General features: G+C 40.2%; 1 protein-coding gene across 1 annotated transcript in view; it reads left to right on the top strand.

Moving 5' to 3' along the window:
• znrf3 (zinc and ring finger 3) overlaps positions 1 to 12,579 on the top strand; it is an 80,945-nt gene extending 68,366 nt beyond the window's left edge. The window contains 7 exon segments of the mRNA NM_001079396.1: positions 5,804 to 5,878; positions 6,896 to 7,027; positions 7,183 to 7,293; positions 8,286 to 8,453; positions 8,941 to 9,043; positions 9,340 to 10,935; positions 12,103 to 12,579. Coding sequence (NP_001072864.1) covers positions 5,804 to 5,878; positions 6,896 to 7,027; positions 7,183 to 7,293; positions 8,286 to 8,453; positions 8,941 to 9,043; positions 9,340 to 10,935; positions 12,103 to 12,134 — 2,217 coding nt within the window. The 3' untranslated portion in view covers positions 12,135 to 12,579.
• Positions 12,580 to 24,112: the final 11,533 nt, after the last annotated feature.

Below are 24,112 nucleotides of genomic sequence, written 5' to 3'. Positions count from 1 at the left end.
TGACAAACTAGATGACTTCCCTGCTGTGTCTGGGAAGGTCACTTTGCACAGTCCCTTGAAATTCTTCCAGGACTGATCCATTCAGAAACTTTTTCCCGTAAACCGCACACAGGCGGGCACCATATGAGCCCCACAGCGGTGACACATGCTGGTGTTAGAAATGTGCCCTCATATGTTCTCTGAAGGTGCTAAGCAGTGCTTGTAACAAACTTTACTCAGGGATGAAAGAAATCCAATCCAGGAAAATATTCTGTTTATTCGGATCTCCACATGCCAACTGCCCAGGCTTAAAGTGGCAGTTTGAAGCTTCTTATTGAGAATGCATTCTGCAGATGTTGCAGCACCTTATACCAAAGGGGAGGCTTGGACCACACAGATGCCCAAATCGGAGTTTTCTGCTGTTGTCTGTGGTTCCATTGGGGGGAAATCCGTTTTGGTGGGATTTGACCAGTGGTTATTAATGCAATGGGTTGCACATGCAGAAATGATCATGAGCTTGGCTGAGCTTGATCATTGTGTGTGGTCTGCAAAGCAATGTAAACTTTTGCCCCATATTCTTAAATCTCCCTGTTTTAATAGGTTTCTGGTGTATTTTCTGCTTGGAACTAACATATGTTTTGGATACAGAGCAACATTATGCTTCCTCACAGGGGGAGCAGGTATATTTTCTAAAAAGATAGTTTAATACAGTAAACAGAAATGCAATTCTTTGGTTTGGCAAATCTCATTCCAGGCTTGTTGATAGGGTTAAAGTATGTAAAATGATCCAGATGACTTCACCAGTGCTGCATGCATTAGGCCAGTGTTCCCCAAACAGTGGCTCAGGAGCAACATGCCGCTCACCAACCCCATGGATGCTGCTCCCAGTGGCCTCAAAGCAGGTGCTTATTTTTTAATTTCTGGCTTGGAGGCAAGTGTTGATTGCATTCTATAGGCTACCTGTCCACATAGAGGCTATCAAATCTTATTTGCACCCCAGGAACTTTTTCCATGTTTGTGTTGCTCCCCAACACTTTTTCCATTTGCATGTGGCTCATGGGTATAAAAGGTTGGGGATCCCTTCAGAATACCCTACTGACATAGACTAGAGGTTTTGTAGCCCAGGAATGTAGAACCCCATTTCCTTGTTCTGAACTAAATCTCCTAGCATCCTTTAGTGGGTTACAGTAGAACCTGAGGCCGTCCTGATGCTTTTTGTCCCCAACTATAGTGCCATTCGCTTTATGATACATCCTTCCACAGTGGTTCCTAATTGTGCACGAGTAGCGTGCCCTCTCCATACTTCTCCTCTGTGTACCTGTTCTTTCTTCTTTTCAGACAAAAAAAAAATTGTTGTTCTTATCAGAGGCGAGTTTACACTGTCCCTACATTTCAGTGTTGGGTTTTGGCTTGCCCTCCTGTGCTTTGTCTCTTGGTACTTCCAGTTCTTTCACTGGTGCCGAGATAAATCCATTATTGCGTTCAGCGTGCCATGCATAAATATTTAACCAATACTCTCAACTGAAGTCTAAACTGAATACATAAAATAATAATGTTTGCACTGGAGTGATTAATGTAAAATACCCTTACTAATGTAAATACCTTTGGCCAGGTGAACAAAACAATGGCAGCGGGGTGGAGGCCCCTTGTTCCAGTACAAAATGCTCCCTTTTCCTTGCTACGCCTATAAATACAGGATAAGTTATTTATACCATCTTTGGCCTCCACAATATCTGTTTTGCTTATTGTTTGAATCAGAGTGTCAGTAAACACACAAATGCACAACTGGTTATCTAAACTTTAAAATATTGTCAGACCTTTTGATTTAAGTGATGGAGAGTTCCCTCCGCTAATTACAGAAACGTGCGCAGTGAGCAAGTAGCGTTTCTTTTCAATGAATAACCTACCATGCAAGCAACTTGGCTACAACCACTCCTATCCATAAATGCAAATATGGAAAACTCTAAATTTTTATGACCAAATACAAAGTTATTATCCTGTAGTAATTTACTCATATCTTAATTCTATAAATACTTTAATTGCACCACAGTTAAGCATAAAGAGAATTGATTTGTTGTTTATATCTAGGCCTATAGCACCTTAAATCAGCAGGTAGATTTTACTGATCACCTGTTCAAAAGCAAACATCTTATTGGTTGCTCGGGGTCATTGCACGTGGTCAAACGTTGTGCCTTTTTTTATGTCCTGGAAGTGATAAAATTTTTCATTAGGTACAACTGCCCCAATATTAACACATGGATTTAAACATTGAGCCACCACAACGAAACCCTGCAGCAGTTTGTGCTTTTCGTAACCATATTTCATAATTAAAAGTGTGAAGCGTCCTATGTGGTAAAAGAGTTCAAAAGAATTTTTTCTTCCTTCCCCACTCCACCTTTCTTCCCTGAGGCTCCCCTATAGCATGACAACATGGGCGGATTACAGGAGAAATCACTTCTTCACATTAACCGCTTCCCAGTCTGTAACTTACTCTGTGCCAGGAAAAGAGAGCGCACTGCGTTGTAGCTGTGCCATCATGGGCCAATATTGCCTTACACACCGCTGGCTAAATTGTCAGAATCACATTTGCCTGGATCCATTGCTCATCTCAGCTCAGTTTCTACTCTGTGACATATCAAGATTATTTTCATATTGGCACTGAAAGCCATAGCTTAAAGGAACAGTAACACCAAAATATGAAAGTGTATAAAAGTAATTACAGTATAATGTACTGTTGCCCTGCACTGGTACATCTGGTGTGTTTGCCTTAGAAGGACAACTATAGTTTATATAAACACTGCTGCTGTGTAGCTATGGGGGCAGCCATTCAAATGAGAAAAGGCACAGGTAACTTATCAAATAACAGATAAAACCCCATTATATTCTACAGAGCTTATCTGTTATCTGCTATGTAACCTGTGCCTTTTCTCCCTTTTTCCAGCTTTAAGGGCTCTGGCACACGGGGAGATTAGTCGCCCACGACAAAACTCCCTGTTCTCGGGCGACTTATCTCCCTGGATTGCCATCCCACCGGCGAAAATGTAAGTCGTTTCGGAAAATTGCCGAAAATGCCTCGCGAGGCAACTTCAGCGATTTGCCGAAATTGCCTGCGCAGCGTGTGCCATCCCACCGGCGACTTATATTTTCGCCGGTGGGATTGTAGTTCGGGGAGATTAGTCGCCCGCGAACAGGGAAATTTGTCGCGGGCGACTAATCTCCCCGTGTGCCAGAGCCCTAATGGCTGCCCCCATGGCTACACAGCAGCTTATTTATATAAACTATAGTAGAGTTTCTGTAGCCAATACACTAATTTTACCAGTGCAGGGCAACAATACATTATATTCTAATTACTTTAAAACACTTTAATTTTTTGGTGTTACTGTTCCTTTAAAGAGGGAATATGCAATAGGCAAACCCTAATTGATACTTAATGCAGGTATTTGCAAACATAACTATGCGCGGAGGTCTGAGCAGTATTGCTTTAAGTTTCCAAGGATGCTGGGACGTGTAGTCTCATTGGCCTTATGGGTGCTAAGACTTTTTGGAATAAAGCAAAAGTTGGTGGTGAGGCAGAAATGCGAGCGCAGGAGAAAGAACAGAGTGCTAAAGATGAAAAAGCGCTGTTGGGAAAGATGCAGGCGGGAGGGAGAAGAAGAGAGCAGAAGATTGCATTCCTTGCTGTTTGTGGATTCGTTGCTTTGATCTCCTGCCAAGGAAACCTGCAAGGTCACAGCCGGCAGCCCTAAAGATCCGGATATGGGAGGCTTGTGGAATGCTGGAGTGGATGGCTCGAGTGTGTGTGTGTAATACAGTGCAGCGCACTATTTTCTCTCTGTGCAGTGAATGCAAGGGCCCCCTGCACAGCTACATTATTTTATAGTGCATTTTATTGCTTAATTGCAAATTAACCCCCTGTCCCCCAACCCCCAAAGAGCTACCAAAAATAAGTAATAAAGGCAACCGGTGCTTTTGCCCCATCAGTGTGAGATGCCCATTCAACAAGTAGGGAGTGCGCTGGACACTATACTTGTGTTGCTGGGAGTGTGCAGTCGCTACACTGTTGCAGGCTAATGATTCAGAGAGCTGTAGGGGGCTGTCATGTGACTTTACCTGGGTCCCTGCACAACACTTTTTATCCAGTCCGTTTTCATTGCAGTTTTGGATGAATTAGGAGTGGGTGAATATAATCATAATGGAATTCTGAGCTTACGTGTTTGCCTTGTTTGCTCTGTGCTGGATGTCTTATTCTTTAATGTTTGTTTTTGGGTTTTATTCTCCTCTACAACATAGAGGCAAATACCCAGAGAAGGAACTGTTTATTTGAACTTCATTTTCTATGTTAAGAAAGAGACAATTGTGGCATACCATGCATTTGTATCTCATATAGAGGTGTGTGTTGCCTAAGCCTATCCCTGATGAACCCTCTGATCTTCAGTCTTATTAGCAACTCCCGGCACCCTCCAGTCACATGGCTTTGTGCTGCTTACACGGCTGCCTATTCTGCAGGCTCATAAGCTCTTCTAGACAGGGCCCTTTTTACCTCTTGTTTCCCAAATGCCCCTAAAATGTCACATTCTTTATAGTAATGGTTCCCCACATCAAAACTGTAGATGTTTAGCATTCCTTCTATGCTTCCTGTGCACCATGCTCTCGCATTCACATTCAGAAGTTATAACATCACCAACTTTTATTTTCAGACTTAAGTAGTGTCGTACTTTTCTGTGAGAGTTGCCATCAATTTGGCCCAATTGCTGTATAGGAAATGTGCATGGTCGCTCCCACTGCGTGACTACAGTTTAGTGCTGGTAAATACGTTCCTTTATATAAAGTGATATAGCATTGCCTTGTCAGCAGCATCTGACCAGGAGATAAACTGATTTCAGATTTCTTCTGTCCTTTCATTCTTTTTTTTCTCCATGAGAATAATATTGCCTTCTCTAAACTTCTGTGTGAGCTTCAGCAATGCTTGCAATGACGATAGTACCAGTGCTTGGTTATTTAGTTGCCTTTCACAAGGGGTGTGTGTTCTGGTGGGCTGTAAGTAAAATAGCTGCTGATCTGCCCTTTCATTAACTGCATTCTCTCATTTGTAGCTGCCATACTAACAGGAACAGTAAGTTTCACCAGAGCGACCTCTAGTGGTCAACACATGAAAAGCTTGTTCTGAATTGCGTCTGTGTTTGGCCTACTTTAAATGTATTATACAGTGACATCTGTATTTGTATCACAGTACAACTTGGGGGAGAGGGATGCCCCTAGCTGCAGATGCATATCTGTAGCAAATTGGAGCGGTTATGGTTTATGCTTATCTGAAATAATATTATTATTATAGTGCAACACAACAGTTTTTTGCATAATGACTATATGTGATTCCAAGCATTTTTACAATATGTCTCAATTTAGAAAGGTTCAATCATTTTAAAGTTATTTTAAATTGATTTTTAAAGCTGTAACTAGCTATTTATATTTTATGCAATGCTGGTTCTGACTCATGAATCTGTGTAAGAGAAGCGGCTGATAACATACCGGGGGGACATGTCTTCTGTATTGTAAGCATCGGACCAGAAAGAGAGACACTGGTTTCAGTAGGATTTACGTGTGCAACTTAGCACTGAATATGTTTAATATATATTGTATAGTTGTTCATTATAAAAAAATAAAGTTTAAAGTCAAAATTTAGTACCTTAAATTAATATTAAAAATTGACACTGACCTATAGAAATACTGAGGTTCCAGGTGTTCTTATAGGTGTTTTAGGTATAGGTGTGTTCAGTGACTGCTTTTGTGGCCCACATGAATAATAGTGATGTCTTTTTCCTTTCAGGCAAAAAGGGCAGTGCAGAGAGGCGCTACAGCTGTGATATTTGATGTGTCTGATAACCCTGATGCAGTTGAACAGGTATGAAATAAATCTGTTTATCTGGCAGAGGGAGGCGTATTTAGATAATGAAGCTCTGCGATTTACTTGATTGTTAATGCTTGTTTTTCTGTTTTATTAATGTGTATGAGTCCATGCTTCCCTAAAATACCTTTGCACTTATGTTATGTTAATGCTCCCCCACCCCCAGGGTAAAATAAAAGTTATAAAAGATTGGCTGTTTACAATATGACACACATGGACTCCCCTCCCAGTCAGTATTTGTGGCCCCTGCTCAGCACAATAAATAGTATAGCTTGATTATCCCTGTAGATTTACATGTAATTGCCTCTCATCAGCATGGCAGTGCACTCTTTGCCTTTCTGTTGCTTCCGTACACATCATTCTTACCTTCTCTTCTCTTTTTTCCACAAGTTCTTGCCCTAAATAGTATTTTAATTTTAAAGTATTTCTTTCCATAGAGAAAGTTCTTGTCTATACTTAAAGATTTTCCCCTACGCCATATAGCCTATATATAAATGCACCCCAGGGATCTGGCTCCATGATCTGCAAGTTCAGACAGAGATGAGACTGGAATAACAGTGGCATTGCGGATCATTTAAAACCTCATCAAACAAAACTGTCTTCTGCTCAGAAACGTTCCTAAATTGAACTTGACAAACAAAGAGCTATAGACTTGAGAATAGAGACTAAAAGGAGGGAAACAGCCAAGAACAGGTCATTGCTTGCTCCTTTCCCAGAATTCCATAAAGCCGGTTTCCAAGTGTGGTTTAGTAGAGAGGTGCCTAGTCCCTGGGTACATGCAAACTGTTTTAATGCTGATATCTGTTAATGCATGTTATTATGCCAGCCTTTATAAAATATAAAATGTGTAGAGCCGATGATCCAGGGATATAGATAGTGATCTTATGTTTTCAGTAAAGACTTTTTTAGCTTGAAATGTTGTCCAGGTGTCTCCGATATCCTTGAAGCTGGATGGGTTTTCCCCTCCATGCCTTTCTTCTAATCACTTCTAAAGTATTTTTGTTCACCCTACAGCTGAATCAGGGCTTGGAAGACCCACTCAAAAGGCCTGTGGTTTATATGAAGGGCATGGATGCTATAAAGCTAATGAATATTGTTAACAAACAGAAAGGAGCCCGTGCAAGAATCCAACATCGCCCTCCTCGGGTAAGGACCTTTAAAATTTCTTGCTGAGGGGTAGGTTGCTGCCAAATCTCACAAAATTAAAATGGTACCACAGGGGAATAGAAATAAATTATTAAAATATCTCTATGTAATCTGCTATTTGTTCTCTGATGGAATTTTTTTCTCACTCCCTTCAGCAACCAACAGAGTATTTTGACATGGGAATCTTCCTAGCTTTTTTCGTGGTGGTGTCTCTGGTCTGTCTAATTCTCCTTATCAAGATCAAATTAAAGCAGCGACGGAGCCAGGTACTGCTTTTTTACTGGCAGGCAAGAATTTGCCATTTTGATGTTATGCATGCAACTAACAATGTTTGATGAATGATGCAAAACTTGTGTCTTTGTGCAGTATAGCAAATGTTATCCATTGCTCATGCAGTGTGTAGGGAAGGCATGCTGTGCCACTTACAGAAATGTATGGCAATATTACATCTGCTTGTTTTATCTATCCATTTATCTATTTATAATTGGTTTTCCCACGTGATTTCAGCAAAAAGTCTTTGTAGCACATGTGAGTAGAACATCTAGAGAAGATGCCTCAAGAAAAGGGTCTTTTGTTTTTTTAAATGCTGTTTTACTGGGGGAACGTGTAAACAGTTTGTAAGCGTCTTTCACTTAACCCAGTTCCTAAATGATCTCTTGAGTGATTTTTCACTGCGTTAAATAAGTAGTGTACAATAGGAAACGAGCAGCAGCTTTCTGGCCAGCATGGTGAAGGAGGGAGAATTTGCCAGTGCCACACTGGGGTGCCTGCTTATAAGTGCAGGCCGAAAAACACCCCCTCCAATCGCATCTGCGTTTTCCAGTATCTGCATCCAGAGGCACTTTATTGGTCTTGGTGCAGACAAATGGAGTAGATTTCATTGCAGAAATGCACAATCATGCTTTATGGAGCCAAACTCCACTCCATGTGTCTGCACCCAGGCCAACACTGTGTCTGTGGGTACATACACAGGAGAGAGTGTATGCCATGGCAGCACATAAGCAGGGTGAGAATCAGCCCAGACTGATGCTGAATAACAACTCACTGTTGCATGCATATGTTACATTATTATAGTTACATATTTCTTTTGTATTAGGTACTAGTGCACCTGTTGGAATATCTGTAATCCGTTGATTTAAATTGATTGTGTTTTTTTAATTCATTATTAGTAGACCCTGTTAGATAGTTTGGTTGAAGGGTCCCTAGGTTCCCCGGCCCAGTGTGAAATATTGATGTCTCTTTGTTCTCTTCTAAACAGAATTCCATGAATAGAATGGCTGTTCAGGCACTGGAAAAAATGGAGACCAGAAAGTTCAAGGCTAAGGGGAAAGTTCCTCGGGAAGGCAGTTGTGGTGGCCTAGACACCTTAAGCAGTAGCTCCACATCTGACTGTGCCATATGTCTTGAAAAATACATTGATGGAGAGGTAAGCTCGAATATAGGGTTAGAGCAGTGGTGGAAAGTGGCAACAGATTGACAGTCAGACAGGCAGGTTAGGGAACCTAAAGGGCTGAAGATGTGTGGGGCAAACTGGTCACAGAAGCAGTCTGTGACCAGCCTGAGTTTTCCTTAGTTCAGGAAACCAATGTAGAGGGAATTCCATTTGCAATATTCAAACGGGAAAAGTCCAGCCATGGTACTACAGAACACCCCTGCCTTGCTATACTTCCATACCAACTGATCAGCTACACAATCACAAAATAGCTTTTCTTATCCCAGAAATTTACTGCGCGTTCCCCCAACCATAATATGGTGCGGGACCTGTTACAAGGTTCATTACAAAACGGTCTTTTTTTTACAGTGTTGGTTCATGTGGTGCCAGAAAATACCAACTTTAAATGAACACTATTCTAGTATAGATCCATCAGGGTCACTGGTAAGCATCTTATTCTTTTCCCATGTCTTTTCTCCAGGAGCTGAGAGTCATTCCCTGCACACATCGATTCCATAAAAGATGTGTGGACCCCTGGCTTCTCCAGAACCACACGTGTCCGCACTGCCGGCACAATATTATTGGTAAGTGTTCCTAGTTTGTCATTATACTTGTTTGCTCTTGTCATTATATTTTAGCGCTTGTGAAAAATACTAACTCTGTCGTTTGTATTGTTTTTCTAAATAGTAAGTCACTTGGCAGTCTCTGTTTACTTTTCTGTTGGGTATGGCAGATGGTGTTACTTAAAACAGAACTTTTTCTCACATTTTTCCAAAATTTTTCTCAGATGTTCAGCTTTGTTATCCTAAAATGAAGTATTCCATTGGTTGTATATGATTGCATAAAGACCTAATTTTGATTGTTTTATTTGTTTCTGTAGAGCAAAAGAAAGGAGGCCATGGTCCTGTTTGTGTAGAAAACTCTTCGAATCGTGGCCGTCAGCAGCAGCAACAGCGAGTTATCCTTCCTGTTCATTACCCAGGGAGAGTACAACGCACTGGTCCTATTGCTGCATATCCTACCCGTACTAGCATGGGTCCTCACGGCAACCCCATTACAGTACTGACTGTGGAAAGGCCATTGGAGCCAGACCTATACCCAGCTCGTACCCCAACCTTCCTGGCAGGTTATAGACCTGTATCACTGGACCATGCATCTTCAGGACATCATTGTGACTTAGAGCATCCTCCATATCCAGCCCCACCAGCTGGGCATGGCTTTCGCCGTGCTAAGTACAGTGGGCGAGGATTTAACAATGGCACTTGTTATTCTCAGTATGAGACCATGTACCAGCACTACTACTTCCAGGGCCTAAGCTACCCACACCAACAGGAGGTTGGTGGAAGTCAGGCTCCTAGGGTTGTTGAGAATGGCCATAACCATTCCTTTCATTCAGGCAATAATATGCTTTACCAGCCTGCGCCTACCTTGATGCACATGGCACCACCTTCTTCTGTTGGAAGCTGCTACCTCCACAGCCAACATCAGCATCGGTCAGTATGCAGTGGGTACCTGGCTGATGTTCCCTGCAGTGACTCTAGCTCAAGCTCCAGTGCCAGCTCTGCACAGGGACATGCATCATCGAGTGATTCCATGCTGGACTGCACTGAAGCCAGCAACCAGGGAGTGTATGGCAGCTGTTCCACCTTCCGCAGTTCCCTAAGCAGTGATTTTGATCCCTATGTATACAGGAGTCGCAGCCCTGCTAGGACTGGTGGAGGGGATGCTCCTGGATGTGGAGGGGAGGGAGGTACAGGGAGTGGGAGAGGGAGGGTGGAATGCAGATCTCATCAGACTTTCCCCAATTCACCTTCACGGGACCGTCTTTCTAGCTGCAGCATGGAAATGAATTATAGCAGCAATTCTTCCTTAGAGCGCCGTGGGGCAGTAATATCTTCTGGGACTGTTCCAGATGCCTCAGTTTCCATCTCTCAAGGTGGTGGAAAAGACAGGCGGGGTCCTGAAAAGGGTTGTACTTGTTGTTTTCAGAGGCAAGCTGGAGATCCCAGCTCAGACTGTACTAACTTATATTTGGGTCCAGATCCACATCAAACATCAGGCCCCTCCTCCAGTGGAGGCTTGTATAGTGTTACCTCCAGCATTTTGCATCGGACAGACCCAGGAACTGTTCTGGGCCATCCTTCTAGGCCCTGTTGCCTTTATGAGGAAAACCATGGAAGCTGCTACAATGAGGACTATGCGGTCAGCATCCAATATGCCTTGGCAGAGGCAGCTGCAGCGGCAGCAGCTGCAGCTGTTGCTGGTTGTGAAGCTGGCCAGCCTATCCCCATCATTCCTGAGGATCCAGGGTATGACGGGGGGCTTGAATGTGTGGGACATGTATCTTGGGAAATGGAGGGTGAGGAAGAGGAGGAGGAGGTACTGTACTGTCAAGAAGGACCCTGCTGTGCATTAGCAGAAGAAACTCGTGCCCTATGTCGAAGCACAGGAAAAGAGGGAGCAGGAAGTACCACAGGTAATTACAACACAAAACAGTATAAAATGATTGTATTTGTATTCAACATTTCTTATACAGGTGTCTTGCTCCATCACCTTATTATCTTTCTTGTAAATGATCCTAACATAAAATACATCTTTATTTGGGACTAAGTTGCATGCCATTTTTAGGCAAAGAGTATGGCATCAAACATTGCTAAAGAAATGGAAATAGAGATGGAAAGTTGATCAGTGATATTTTATGGTTTAAAGCAAAATAATTGGAAGTAAAATGTTTTTTTTCTGACCTGGAGGATGGACATTTGTACCATGTTATTAAACTATTTTGGAATGGGGTTGTAACTTAAAATTAGACTTGTGCTGCCATCCTGTTTTTCCAGACAAACTCGTTAGGACAGTTGGAGGCATACTTTTCAGTGTTGAGTTATAGTTAAAATGGACCTGTATGTGTGTGTGTTTCTTACTAGAAACTGCCATTAACATCAGCCCTAGTTCTCATCCATTGTGTGCCTGTAAATGTTGTTCTGAATAATTTGTGGCTGTTACTTTAAAAGGGCAAATTTACCTTAAAATTCACTTTTGGTATTTTGTAGCTATAGGTAATCCAATGGTAAGTTGCAGCTGGTTTTCATTGTTTGCCTGTGTAAAGATAGCCATGCATGAACGGATCCGTCCCTTTGGCAAAATTGCTAAACTTTGGCCAATTTGGACACCCATGTCCAAGGCCAAATCAGGCTGATCCTAACACAAACCTGTACAGACCCATATGCAGGCCTGCATCAACACACTCATGTGGTCCCAGGCCGGTAAGAGACCGTACTGGTCTGGAGGAACAGATTGTATCAGTCGGTTGTTCAGATTTAGAACAAATATCAAATGTGTTGACTGTAATTTTCATTTTTTCTAAAAAAAAAAAATAAATAAAAAGGTTTACTCAGAAAGTTTGTGCTGTCTCAGCACTATGATGAAATACAGAAAAAACCCTAGAATATTAATCATTTTTTAATATTTAATTTTTTAATATTAAATTATTTTATTTATTTATTCTTTATTCTAAGGAAAATAAATAGGGGCTCTACCTTATTTAGAAGTAATCTAAGCATAGCCGTTTATCATGTGTAACTGTATAATGATCTTATCTGCTGTTATCAACAATTCCATCCTTGTGTCTCATCTGCATCTGCAGGTCAGGACTGCCACCCAACAGACAGAGACTGAGCACTATGGATACTTGGACTAGCAGTCAGTTTGTGAAAAGTTTTTTTTTTTTTTTTTTTTTTTAAATAAACTTTCTTTAAAGAAGAAATAAATATCACTTTTTTAAAATATATATATATTTTTAAATTGGATACAACGCTCAACATGATCTGGAATCCGTCAGCCCTTACAACCACTTTAACCTGTCTTATTCCCTGGACTCAAGATTTCGAGAAACTGTGCTATTTGTTTAGGTTTTTTTATCATTTATTTTATAAATATATATATATATAAATATAAATATATATTATTTTTGGTTGATGTTTTAGAACTTGTTTTCTTTCAGAGTTTGTAATGCACAAGAACTGTCTTTTCCTGATAAAAAAGAGATATATATTTTTTCAATAAAATAAAGAAGAAAATATTAATATTATTTTTATCTTATGGCTGCTTGGCCAGGCAAAAAGAAAAAAAAAATACGGAAAATATTTTGGAGTATTTGGGACTAAACATTTTCTGCCATTTTAAAGGACTTTTAAAATTAGAATATTTTTATATTTAAATAGAGCTCCTTCTAATTTGATTGCTATGTAGTTACGTAAGTTTTGATACAATTTATTTTTCTTTTGTTTAGCATTTATAAGCTAAAATCACCATTATGTGCCAATATTATTGTTATTTTCTTCCCCTCTTTCCTCTCCTTTTGCTTGAATGTTGGATTGTGTTCTGGGAGTATAAAGATGTTCTGCGCATACACAAACTGCTGCCACAAGAGGGCAGCACTGGATAAAATGTGTTCTTACAGAAAAAGTAGTGCTAAAGTATGCATTGCCCTTATCATTCCCAGAAATGGAAGTCGTTTGGGTTCTGACTTTCAGCACAAAAATTATTTTGCATTTCAGCATTAATGGCGTAGACACACAAAGCTACTTAGTAGCATCCACTTGTCACAGCTACTAAACACCAGAAAATCCCCTGCCATAGACAATACTGAGAATTGCCTCTGCTAAAACACAGAGAGACCGTTATCAGTAAATGATCAGCATTGTGACAGTAGCTGCTACTAGAAGCTCTGTGTGTCTTTGCCCCAAATGGGAAGTACAACTTTTGACCCTTTTGATTAACCTATGGCCAGTGACACATGGGTGGGATTCTCTGCCAATGGATCATTTGGTTGTGCCGGTACCAGGAGCCATTGCAGTAGCCCAGGTGCAGCCACAAACAGTGGAATTCAGCACAAAAGTCCATACGCAAGCACTTCTTCTCTAAAATAATCAACCAAAGGTTTATTTGCAGTTAGTGGAGCAAAAGGGCTGAACTTGGTAGATGAGTCTTTTATTTATTTAAACCTCAGCTACAATCTTCTCAACACCCTCCTGTAGTTACTAAACTAAGTTCAATATTAGTGATAATCAGTTTTATCAGACACCAGTACAGCAATATCTACACAGCTCTGCCATCTTTTGAGTCTCAGTAGTTGGCATCACCACTTGCATTCATTAGACACATTCTTTGTGGCGCATTACTGGCTGTGGTCATGGGCTGGGCTGCCTCATGTAGATTCTCCTCAGTTCTTAACCAGAAACCAGCTGCAGGGAACACATTAACCTGAGTTTGCAAGGCCATTCTGTGCTTTATTTTGCTGGTGGTAATGGTTGTGGCTGTAGGTGTTTCTGTTCATTTCAACAGGAAAGCTGACAGATTGTGAGGCTAGATTCTCATTTCTATGGTCTTTGAATTATCTTTCCACCCAGGCTCTTTACTTACTATTCATCAGCTTCTGCAGATAATTCATTTTCTACTTTTCATGTCCCTAACATTATTCTCTGCCATATCCTGGCATTGCCAATAAAGAGCAGGTTTTTTTTCGTTTTAATTATCTTTGGCTAGGAAAGAGAGGGCTATTATCAAATTCACCCTGTCCCAAGGGAACAGTTGTGTACTTGGGCATTCCTTATTAACATTTTTGTTTGTCAGCAAGGGTGCCCCAAGGCTTGTTGCATTGTTCTAGGCTTAATCTTTTTACCACTGGTACTGGTAGTAATATATGCAGTAAAGATATTGTGGAGAGATCTACACCTGTAGGCCCCTCTTTATTACCAAACACATTTTTGCAAGATGTCCTAAATGTTGTTCTGTTGGTTTTTGCATTGTGGTTCCTATAAAGTAAAATCTCCCAACCTTCTCAGTCTCTCTGCCATACTCCTGTTTTTTTAGCTGATAGCTGGGCTGGAAGGTTTCTGCAAACTTTATTGTACAAATATATTCAGGCAGAGGCTTTATGATAGAAAGGGAGAGGTCCCTAGCTGCCTTTATAATTCCCACGGGGAAAGTGGCTCTTCAGTGGTGGGTAAAAAGGTTTGCAAAGCATTCTTTAAAGGTTCTTTGGGTCAATGGCAAAGTAAGCAATCTTGAATTCTTTGGCTGTGTAAAAGTAAAGGTGGCGGCGCCAAATCCAGATCAAATGTGTCCCATTAGCTGCTGTGACAAGCCCTGCCAAGCCCTTGCATGAATCAGGCATTTGCCAAAACAAGCAGTGGGATCAATTTTCACCAATCTGGTGCCACCTTCTCAGCTGGTGCTAAAAACTTAGATATTGATTGTGAAGGTCCAATAATGGGTGCCTGAAACTGCCCTGTGTGCCTTAGCCCTCACTAATGTTGGACAGGATTTAAGTTAAAGTTTTTGGTTTTTTTTACAGATTAAAATCTACATTTACCAAACAAAAAATGAAACCATCTCCTCTTTCTTCCTAAGGTACCACCTTCAGCCCCCACACATATAGATGAAAAAAGCACAAGATGTAGGAAACTTACAAATAATGTGTAAAAAAGGTGAGAAGATATTTACTGAAATCAAAGGGCATGTAAAGCCCTAGAACACATATACACATTTACACATACCAACAGCATGCAGCCATGGCCAGTACCATGGTGTGGGAGCACTTAAGCCATAGCCTTACACCATGTAACATGTACATTAAGGGCACTGCCAACAAACTTATTTAGCTCCCTAAAAATGGAAATGTATAAACATGGCCAACAAAAAAAAAGGAAATTGCAGAAGTACTTAGTGGGTTTATATCACCTTTCAGCTTAACAAAAAGATATATTGGTTTACATGAGATATTTCAGTTTGTTTATTGATGATACATAAAACTAATGGTTTTAGTTGTTTTATTTATTTATTTTTTGTTTGCGGAGGGGATAATATTGGAACATAAACTGATTTGGAATTTGACAATGTATTGAAGTAAAGTGATAACATTCAGGATAACATTTAAGCACAATAAAGCAATAACATTGGAACTGAGTAGTATGACTACTGGCATCTTAAGGGCAATGTCAGACAGGGTAATAACATGTTGGGTGAATTGCCTTGTCTGGCATTGCCTTAAAGCTCTTATAATGCACAACACCCATCATCTCCAATGAGAGGAGGATTTTGGGAATCATGGCTCACAAGGATGCTGCTTTGACATATATATATATATATATATATATATATATATATATATGTATGTATATATATATATATATATATATATATATATATGTATATGTGTATATATATATATATATATATATATGTATGTATGTATGTATGAGTATGTATACGCAGAACTGTAGTTTTCTGACTAATCGGACAGTGTCAATATGGTGCTATCAATGTTGTGGTGGGCAAAAGTTCATTTTAAACTGGCAGAAAATTACAAGTTAATTCAATTTGTCTTTGGTAAATACTACTGCATAAATTCAATGTATTAAAGTAGGGATAGGAAGAGAGACTAATGACCAGGCTCCTACCTTTAAGGGATGTCTGGCCTGTAATAAGCTCAGGTTAACACCTGCCCTAGGTAAATATATGTTAGTTAGGGAAATGTATTTCAAGCTAATGTTGGTTCGGGTGCTTCATTTGGTCTATGTGATGAGTTTCATAGAGAATTTTAAAACTGCAGTACTGAACCGAGTGGGGTTTTGTGTTCCACTGTCTGGTGTTGCCTTAAAGACTCTGCAGATGAATTAGCACAATGTAATGTGCGACTTTTATTCCACTTCTTCCTTCCTCCTGCGCTCCAGAGACCGACTCAGTTTGGCCGGCTTCTAGGCATGGGAAGGGTTAATGCTGCTAATGTAATTTAGTTCTTTTCATTATAGTGTTGGAAGCTTAGCCAATCTCTCCTGTGGCTGAACTCCTAGGCCTTGGCCCTAGGGTTATTATTAACTACCCATAACCTGTTCAACCAAGAGTTTAAAACTGAATTGATATTTAGATTTTAGAGGGGAACAACTATAAAAAACAATTTTTGAACTTCCTTTGAAAATCCTACATACCATTTGGCAAAATGAGTTATCTTTAATGATAGTATTCCAATTTATTAGTTCAGTTTATTTTCTTGAGTCATCAAAGCATTATCTGCTTATCATACCCTCTATCATAGCAAGAATATAGGGGCAGTTTACAAGCCCCTCCCCCCCCCCCCTTTTTTAAAAAGTATGGAACTGGTGCAGAATCTAGTGTGGCCACTTTCCTATGGAAGTGAATGCTGAGCGGCCATGCAACAAGGAACAAAAAGTTTCACTTTAGTTCTGCATTGCTAAGACCATTAAGTATCTTTTTTATCTATAGATATATAATAACATTTCTGTGGCCCATTATGTGTGTATAAATGTGGGTGGGTATATATATATATATATATATAATATATATATATATATATATATACACACACACGCATGGTATAGGGCCATTTCCCCTAGACACCAATTTAATAAAATAATTCATATTTTTAAGAATGATTTCCTTTTTCTCTGTAATAATAAAATGGTACATCTTGATCCCAGCTAAGGTATAATTGTTATTGGAGACTAATCAATCTGTTGGGTTTATTTAATGTTTAAATGTTGGATAGACCCCATATCTGGAAAACCCCAGGTCCCAATTTATATATTATACTCTATATAATATATAAATTTAATGGGCCCGGGAGTCAGACCAAGTGGTTTCCTCTCCATTTAATTCAGGCATTTGGAATTTGTAACATGTACTGGTATGAAGGAGTAATTAGAACTCTTTTTTCCCACTGTATTAGACAGGGATTTACAACCAGTTAAAGTACCAAATTGTTTATATTTTGGCACCCTAATAACCTACTGCAAGTGCCTTCTATGTTTTTAAATAAGGGACACTCTGTATCTTGTTGCATAGGACCCAATTCCAAATGGCCCTCAACTGCTACAATGGTCTGTTTGTTATCTGTTTCCTTTTAATGGGATAAAAACAAGATTGGTCCTTTCCCTTCTACAAATAATATGAATTACTAATATGAATTACATTGCAAAACACTGTATTTTCAATCATTTTGCATGGCTGTTTTTTTTCCAATTTGCAGAGGGAACAATGGCTATTTTTTTTTTTTTTAAATCCAATCTGAAAATTCTACTTAATTTTTTTTTTCTTTTTTTGCATTTGGTACTGCAGCTTTAACAGATATTGTGTAGCACTTAAAGATTATGCTAAATGATTTTGGGATAACACTTTTGAGCTGTAAAAATGTATTGTTTTCAATGAAAGTATCTCTTCAGCTATCTGCGTTTTTCTAAAGCTGTTTGTAAAAAAGAAAAAGCTAAAAACAACTACAATTCTGTGTATGTCATGTGTTTTATGTGTGCTCTTTACATTTATGGAAATGTTCTCAGAATATTTATTTACTAATATATTTATCTTAAAGCAAGTCTTATGTTGAGTGTTACTGGGATAATCATTGAATATTTCTAACACAAAAAATTGTAACTGTCCAGAAAATGCACATGGATGTATTTTTTTGACCAAATTATGATTAAAAAGGAATTTAGTACTTTAAAGTTTTGTAACAAAGTGTACAAATGTCAAAATACAATTTTATCAAGAAATTTTGCTAGATTGTTCTTCTGTGATTTATTTCTACATACATGTATTGTCCTGCACGTGCAAAAACACTTGAGAGAGTAACCACGTGGCATCCATTGGTAACACAGAAACAACACATTCCTCTATGGATAACAGAAAGGCAGTTCTGAAGTCCCACAAAAGTCTATCCACAGTCCAAATAAAACTCCAAGTAAATATTGACTGAATGGTAACGAAGTAGTAAATTCGATGTGCAGCCCTTGTTCTTTCGTACGATATTCGGTGCGTATATGGTGGATTGATGAGGCGACCAGTTTTGCAAAAGTTTTGTATATCGGTCGTCTCAATGATCAGGCAGGACAGAAAATTCTGATTGGATGCCGTTGAAGGAGCCCGAGAGGAGGCAAGCTTTTAGGGTTGAATAATCAGATAGGGGTAGAATTCCTATTGTTTCCACCTCAATATCTGCCGATAATCAGCTCTGAATGTTAGTGGAGGGTAAGAGCGAAACGGGAAACTTAAAATCAGAGTTTGATACATTTCCCCCAAGTGTGCTAAACCCCTGAGTGAGTGTGCTAAACTGTGAGGGAAAAAAGACTCAAAGGCATCAAATATGCATTCTTATAATTTTCAATGAGTCTGCCTAGGCCATTGACTTCAGCATCAACTCATGAGCTTTTATATCCTGATGTTTTACCTTTTTTGCAGTTGATAAATATTGAACTTTTGAGAATTATAATTCTTATTTGGGAGTTTTGCTAAAAAAAAAATCATGAAAAATGAATGATTCTAACATTGATATGTCGGCCCCTGAGTGTGTGAGTACATGAACTTCCTAATCTGTCCATTCTCACTCAGCTTTGCTCATGCAGTGCTGTGTCAGAGAAAGGGCTTGTAGAAAAAGGATACGGAGAACTAATGCAGGTTTGGCAGCAGCAGCTCACATTAAATCAATGTACTAGCACAACACAAGCCATTTGCAAGGCTCAAAATGGACACAATGTTACTTGGGAATGGGGTTTTAGGAACCAGGGCCGGAACTAGGGGTAGGCAGAAGAGGCAGCTGCCTAGGGTGCAACGATTAAGGGGCGCCAGGCAGGAGCCTCTCTGGCCTACCCCTAGTCTGTGCTCCATTTTCATTGCGCCTACCATCATTACGCGATGGGGGCAATGAACTGTCGCGTCGCATCGCACCCAACCTCCCCCCCCAAATTGAACATACGTGCCAAAACACACACGGGGGGAGGTGCAATGCGATAGTGGAGGTGCAAGGGCGAGGAGGCCAACCAGGTTGCCTAGGGCGCCGGTCAGTTCGTCCCGCCCCTGTTAGAAACCAAATGTAAATGGCCAGTAAAAGGGGAACAACTGAAGATAAAAGGTACAAGATAAAAGAGTGGGAGGAGGATGCAGGGGAAAGAATAAAGGCTTGTGCAAGTGAGGCACTGAAAGAGAAATGGGGAAAAGAAAGAAACCATAGAATAGAAAGACCTGAAAAAAATAGTGAAAACTAGGGAAATGGCAGCTGAGAAAAAAAGATAAGAGAACATGGCAGAAATAAATGGGGGAAGCAAAAGGGGAGAAAAGAACAAAAAGCAAAGCTTAGATCTGAATAAAGAAGGCTGGGAAAGCAAAATACAGAAGAGCTATCAATCCCAGTAATCTCTTAAACTATCTACAATTTACTGCTTAGATATTAACAAATTTGAATCTTGAACTAGGGAATAACAAACCAGTTACAGTTTCTTTTCCTGCGAGGAGGTGCTAATCAGGGATACATTACACACGATAAACTGTTACCAGTTGTTATTACCTAGGTAGGTTATGTTTACTGAATAGAAATTGTGATAAATAGGTTGCTTAAGGTTCACGTGTGTGTGTGTGTGTGTGAGATATGATGATGTTAGTGTACACAAGGAGTTATGTATGGATTACATATTTTCTTAAGATCCAATCCATTCCGCAGGTCAACTAAATCTGGCATTTGTTGAATCGCTTCCCTCCTTAAACCAGATCTTTGCAGTTCAGTGTCTTGCAGTGGTGGAACTGGACTTCAGTGAGCCCCACAGCCCAAACTTTTTAGAAATTACCTTTTTTCACAAATAGGTTTTTAAAACCGTTTAGGCCTTAATTATGGCAACAGGTCTGCGTACACACAAAATACAGCCATATTCAGTATACCGGGTAGTCTCAAATTTCCTACCATATCAGAGTCAGTTGCAGCCGCTGGTTCCCAAACTGGAATTTTTTTCCTAATGAATTTAACACTATTTCCTCAAGATGGCAGCACTCTCAAACAGAAAATGGCTTGTCTTCTAATCATTTAGAGAGTGCTCTTGTTGGAAAACTCTTGAGTCTAATTTCTTGAATGTTAAAACTGTGCCAGTGATTCACTTGGGTAGAGAGTTAATGCACTGGGAACACAACTGTGGCCCATTAGTTAATGGTTTCCACTACCCTTTATTTCTGCTGTTTTAAATATCAGTGATAAGAAGCTATTTATATCAGAGGATAACGTACCTGCATTGTGGTGAATACTGATTATATTGGTGTATGTAATTGCTGTTGCAAACCTGCCTTGCTGGTCACGTGTAATAAGTCTCTGCGGCGATTCATTTCTATTTCCATTTATTTCTTATCTGCGCTAGCCTGTGGCCATGTCAGTGACCATGAATAAAAATAAAGTTTATAAGCCTGCCAGACATTACAAGACCTAGTACAGCATGGGTAGCACAGACTTTATATTCCCAGGCCACTCGGCACTGTATCGGCTGTAATTCATTAGGGGAAAGGAGGGTTCATTTGCAGCTGCAGGTTTAAAATAGCTCAAAATGTCCATGGCCGCTGGAGGGAATGAAAAAGGCAAATTTGTATGGTTTTTAATATCTTTGGAAGCTGGCATACTGCTTTCACAGCTGTGGGACTAGCCCTGCGGCAGGCAGAAGTAGCCTTAGGGCAGTAACATGCATGAAGCTTTGTTGCCGATGGGCATCAAAGCAGCCAAAAATATATTTTGATCTGAAAGCGTGGAGGTTGGTGCATGTAAAACACAGGCAATACAGCTTAATTATGGAAACATGTGGAAGATGCATATTCTGGCTTTGCGCATGCACTGATTTCCATGCTGCCACATCTTAGGTTACTTTAACACCCACAGATGACAAGGGGCCCCATTTGTCATTTTTCTAAAGGGTAAATAATCTGATTTAACATTGTCTGGATTCTTGCTGAACTAAAGGAGGGTGACTTTAAGGCAGGATTGGGTTAAGAGTACCATGGGCCCTTTGCTGTGTTGTTGTTATTATGGGCCCTCTGCCTCCCCCCATATTTGCTCCACCCCTTTTTAATCATCAGTTGCTAGTTGGGGTTATGTAATATAAGACTCTAAGTTTGCCCAGGAGCAGTAACCTATAGCAACAAATCAACAAAGTATTTATTTGTCACCTGTTTAAAAACATCTTATTGGTTGCTATTGGTTACTGCTCCTGGGCCGACTTTGTCTTTAATTTCATATGGGGGATAGTGCCTCATCCTGTATGAAAAGTAAATGTAAATTGGGTGCTGGGTCCCCTAGGACTGTGTGCTGCCACTGCTGTAAGGCCAATGGTTTAATGCCGTGCTGTACAACTTCTATGGTACCGAAGGCCTGAATTTTTCTGGCCTATATGGTGGAGGGCTGATAATGGAAGCCAGTGTTGACCACTCCCCCTTTTTAAACCACACCCACTTCAACCCACACCCATGTTATCACAAGAGCTTTAAGACCATCCCCAAATTAATGTGGTAGCACAGCAAAAACCCAAATGGTTGCTGCTTACTGTAGGGATATCACCCTTCATTCATTATTATGTCATATTAAGCCATACCCTTAAATCCATATGCCTCCTCCTCCCCTGTGGATAGCACAGCAACCCCCAGATATAAGAGACCATATAATGACTATTTCCAAATGCTAACAAACTTCCAGAACAAACACCTGCCAGGTTAATCTTCCACAGGCAGGATAGGGCAGGCAGAGTATGGCACACACAGGCAGGATAGGGCAGGCAGAGTATGGCACACACAGGCAGGATAGTGCAGGCAGAGTATGGCACACACAGGCAGGGTAGGGAAGGCAGAGTATGGCACACACAGGCAGGATAGGGCAGGCAGAGTATCGCACACACAGGCAGGGTAGGGAAGGCAGAGTATGGCACACACAGGCAGGATAGGGCAGGCAGAGTGTGGCACACACAGGCAGGGTAGGGCAGGCAGAGTATGGCACACACAGGCAGGGACTCTGCCTACCCTACCCTGAGCAAAAAATAGAGGCCATGACTGACACGACACAGGCAGGGAAGGGAGAGTATAGCACACACAAGCAGTACATACTGTGGCACAATGCGGTCTGAGGTGTAAACAGAACAATGTAGGGATTAAAAAGTGTGAACGGTACAGGGGATTACAGTCTGAATCTGAGGTGTGAACAATGCAGGGGGGCATTTAATCTCAGTACTGATACCATATAAATCTTACACAAAGGTAAGCAGTCACAGAAGCCAGACAGGTGGAGGGCCATGGGCCGCCAGTTGGACAGCACTGGTTTAATGTATCTAAACCGTGGTTGTAATTTGGTTGGACCTGAGCAAATTTGCATATGGGTGGGGAGTTGAAACAAGAAGTAATAAAACCCCTCCAGAGCAAAAAAAAAATCTTTTCAATCTATGTGCTTATTAATTATTTATAAAGGAGCAGCGTTTCACCTATATATCTGAAACCAGGCACAGATGCTAAATCTGAATTTATTTATAGAAATTGCATGAATGTTTTATACACTGCAGCTCTAACATTAATGCAGGGGGGGAATTGAAAACCTAAAGTAATTTTGTCATTTAGGAAAGTGGTTTTCAATGTGAGCTCGGATTTGTATTTGCTGCACACCCTTTTGCTGAAATCCCTTCAGTCGTGGCCTCTATTTTATGCTCCAATGCCTAACATATCTGTAATATTTAAAAACAAGTTGCTCTGAGAGAAATTATTGCAAAGACTACAGATACACAGGGTTGGGAATAGCTTCCTGAACCCCCACTATGATCTAGATTTATACCCAGAGCATGGCTGTATCCTTAGTTCAACCCTGCTAAGGGAAGCAATCTCAAATAAAGAGATACAAAAGTTATGCCCTTTGTTGTTATTATATAACAACAAAGGGCATAAGGGCACAATTTGCACCAATCAGTGTGAATTAGTGATATTTTACAATTCTGTATAGAATAAGAGACTGTTGCCCAAAAATTCCAAATACACTCTTACAGCATACCAATATAGGGTGTGTAGAATCTTAAATGATATACCAATAAGGGACCTATTGAAGAATCTTCACAAACTGACACATACAGTAAAAACAGAGCTTTTACATTAAGCCACCATTTTGAGATGTTCTATGGCACTCACTGATCACCTGATAGGAAATGACAAAGGTTCTAATTGTAACAGGAAGAAGCACTAAGTAGCATAAGCAGCTCTGTCAGTCATTGGCTGGTGGAATCTAGCATTATGTGTGCCTTTTGTGTGTGAGCATGGTGCCTCATACGAGCTTGGGGGACAGACTAACATTTTAAATAGGCAGCGTTATTGTATGATTGTTATATACAGTAAATCCAATTGCACATAATAATAAAATATATATCTTTTATAGAAAGTCTTTATACGAAACAGTGTTTCGTTATGGCCAGTTATATGTTATATATTTTTACAAAGACCTGCAGTATTCAGGGATTTCCCTTTAATGATTTAAATAAGCTCATTGGCTACAAAATACTCAAAGCTTATACATAAAAAGGGAGAGTTGGAAATATAAAATGGAGAATCCTACCTCTTTTTCTGAGGCTGTCCAGCATTTTATGATACAGTTGTTGTGAGACAGTTATCCAATATGCAGCATGTTTGGGGTCAATGTTGTACAAAAAATCCAGAAGTGCCCTTGGGCAGGCTCTAGAAATATCCTCCGTATGGAAGTGTCTGGCCCACAAGCCACCAGCTGGACAGCCCTTTGCTGAAGGATTCACTTACTAATGTGTTCTTTGTCTAAATGAGTATTAGTCAGTATTAGTCACGCAGAAAGGAAGTGCATA

The sequence above is a fragment of the Xenopus tropicalis genome, chromosome 1, assembly GCF_000004195.4.
Source record: "Xenopus tropicalis strain Nigerian chromosome 1, UCB_Xtro_10.0, whole genome shotgun sequence".
Taxonomy (NCBI): domain Eukaryota; kingdom Metazoa; phylum Chordata; class Amphibia; order Anura; family Pipidae; genus Xenopus; species Xenopus tropicalis.
The sequence above is the reverse complement of the archived record's forward strand: the minus strand, read 5'-3'. Positions and strand labels throughout refer to the sequence as shown.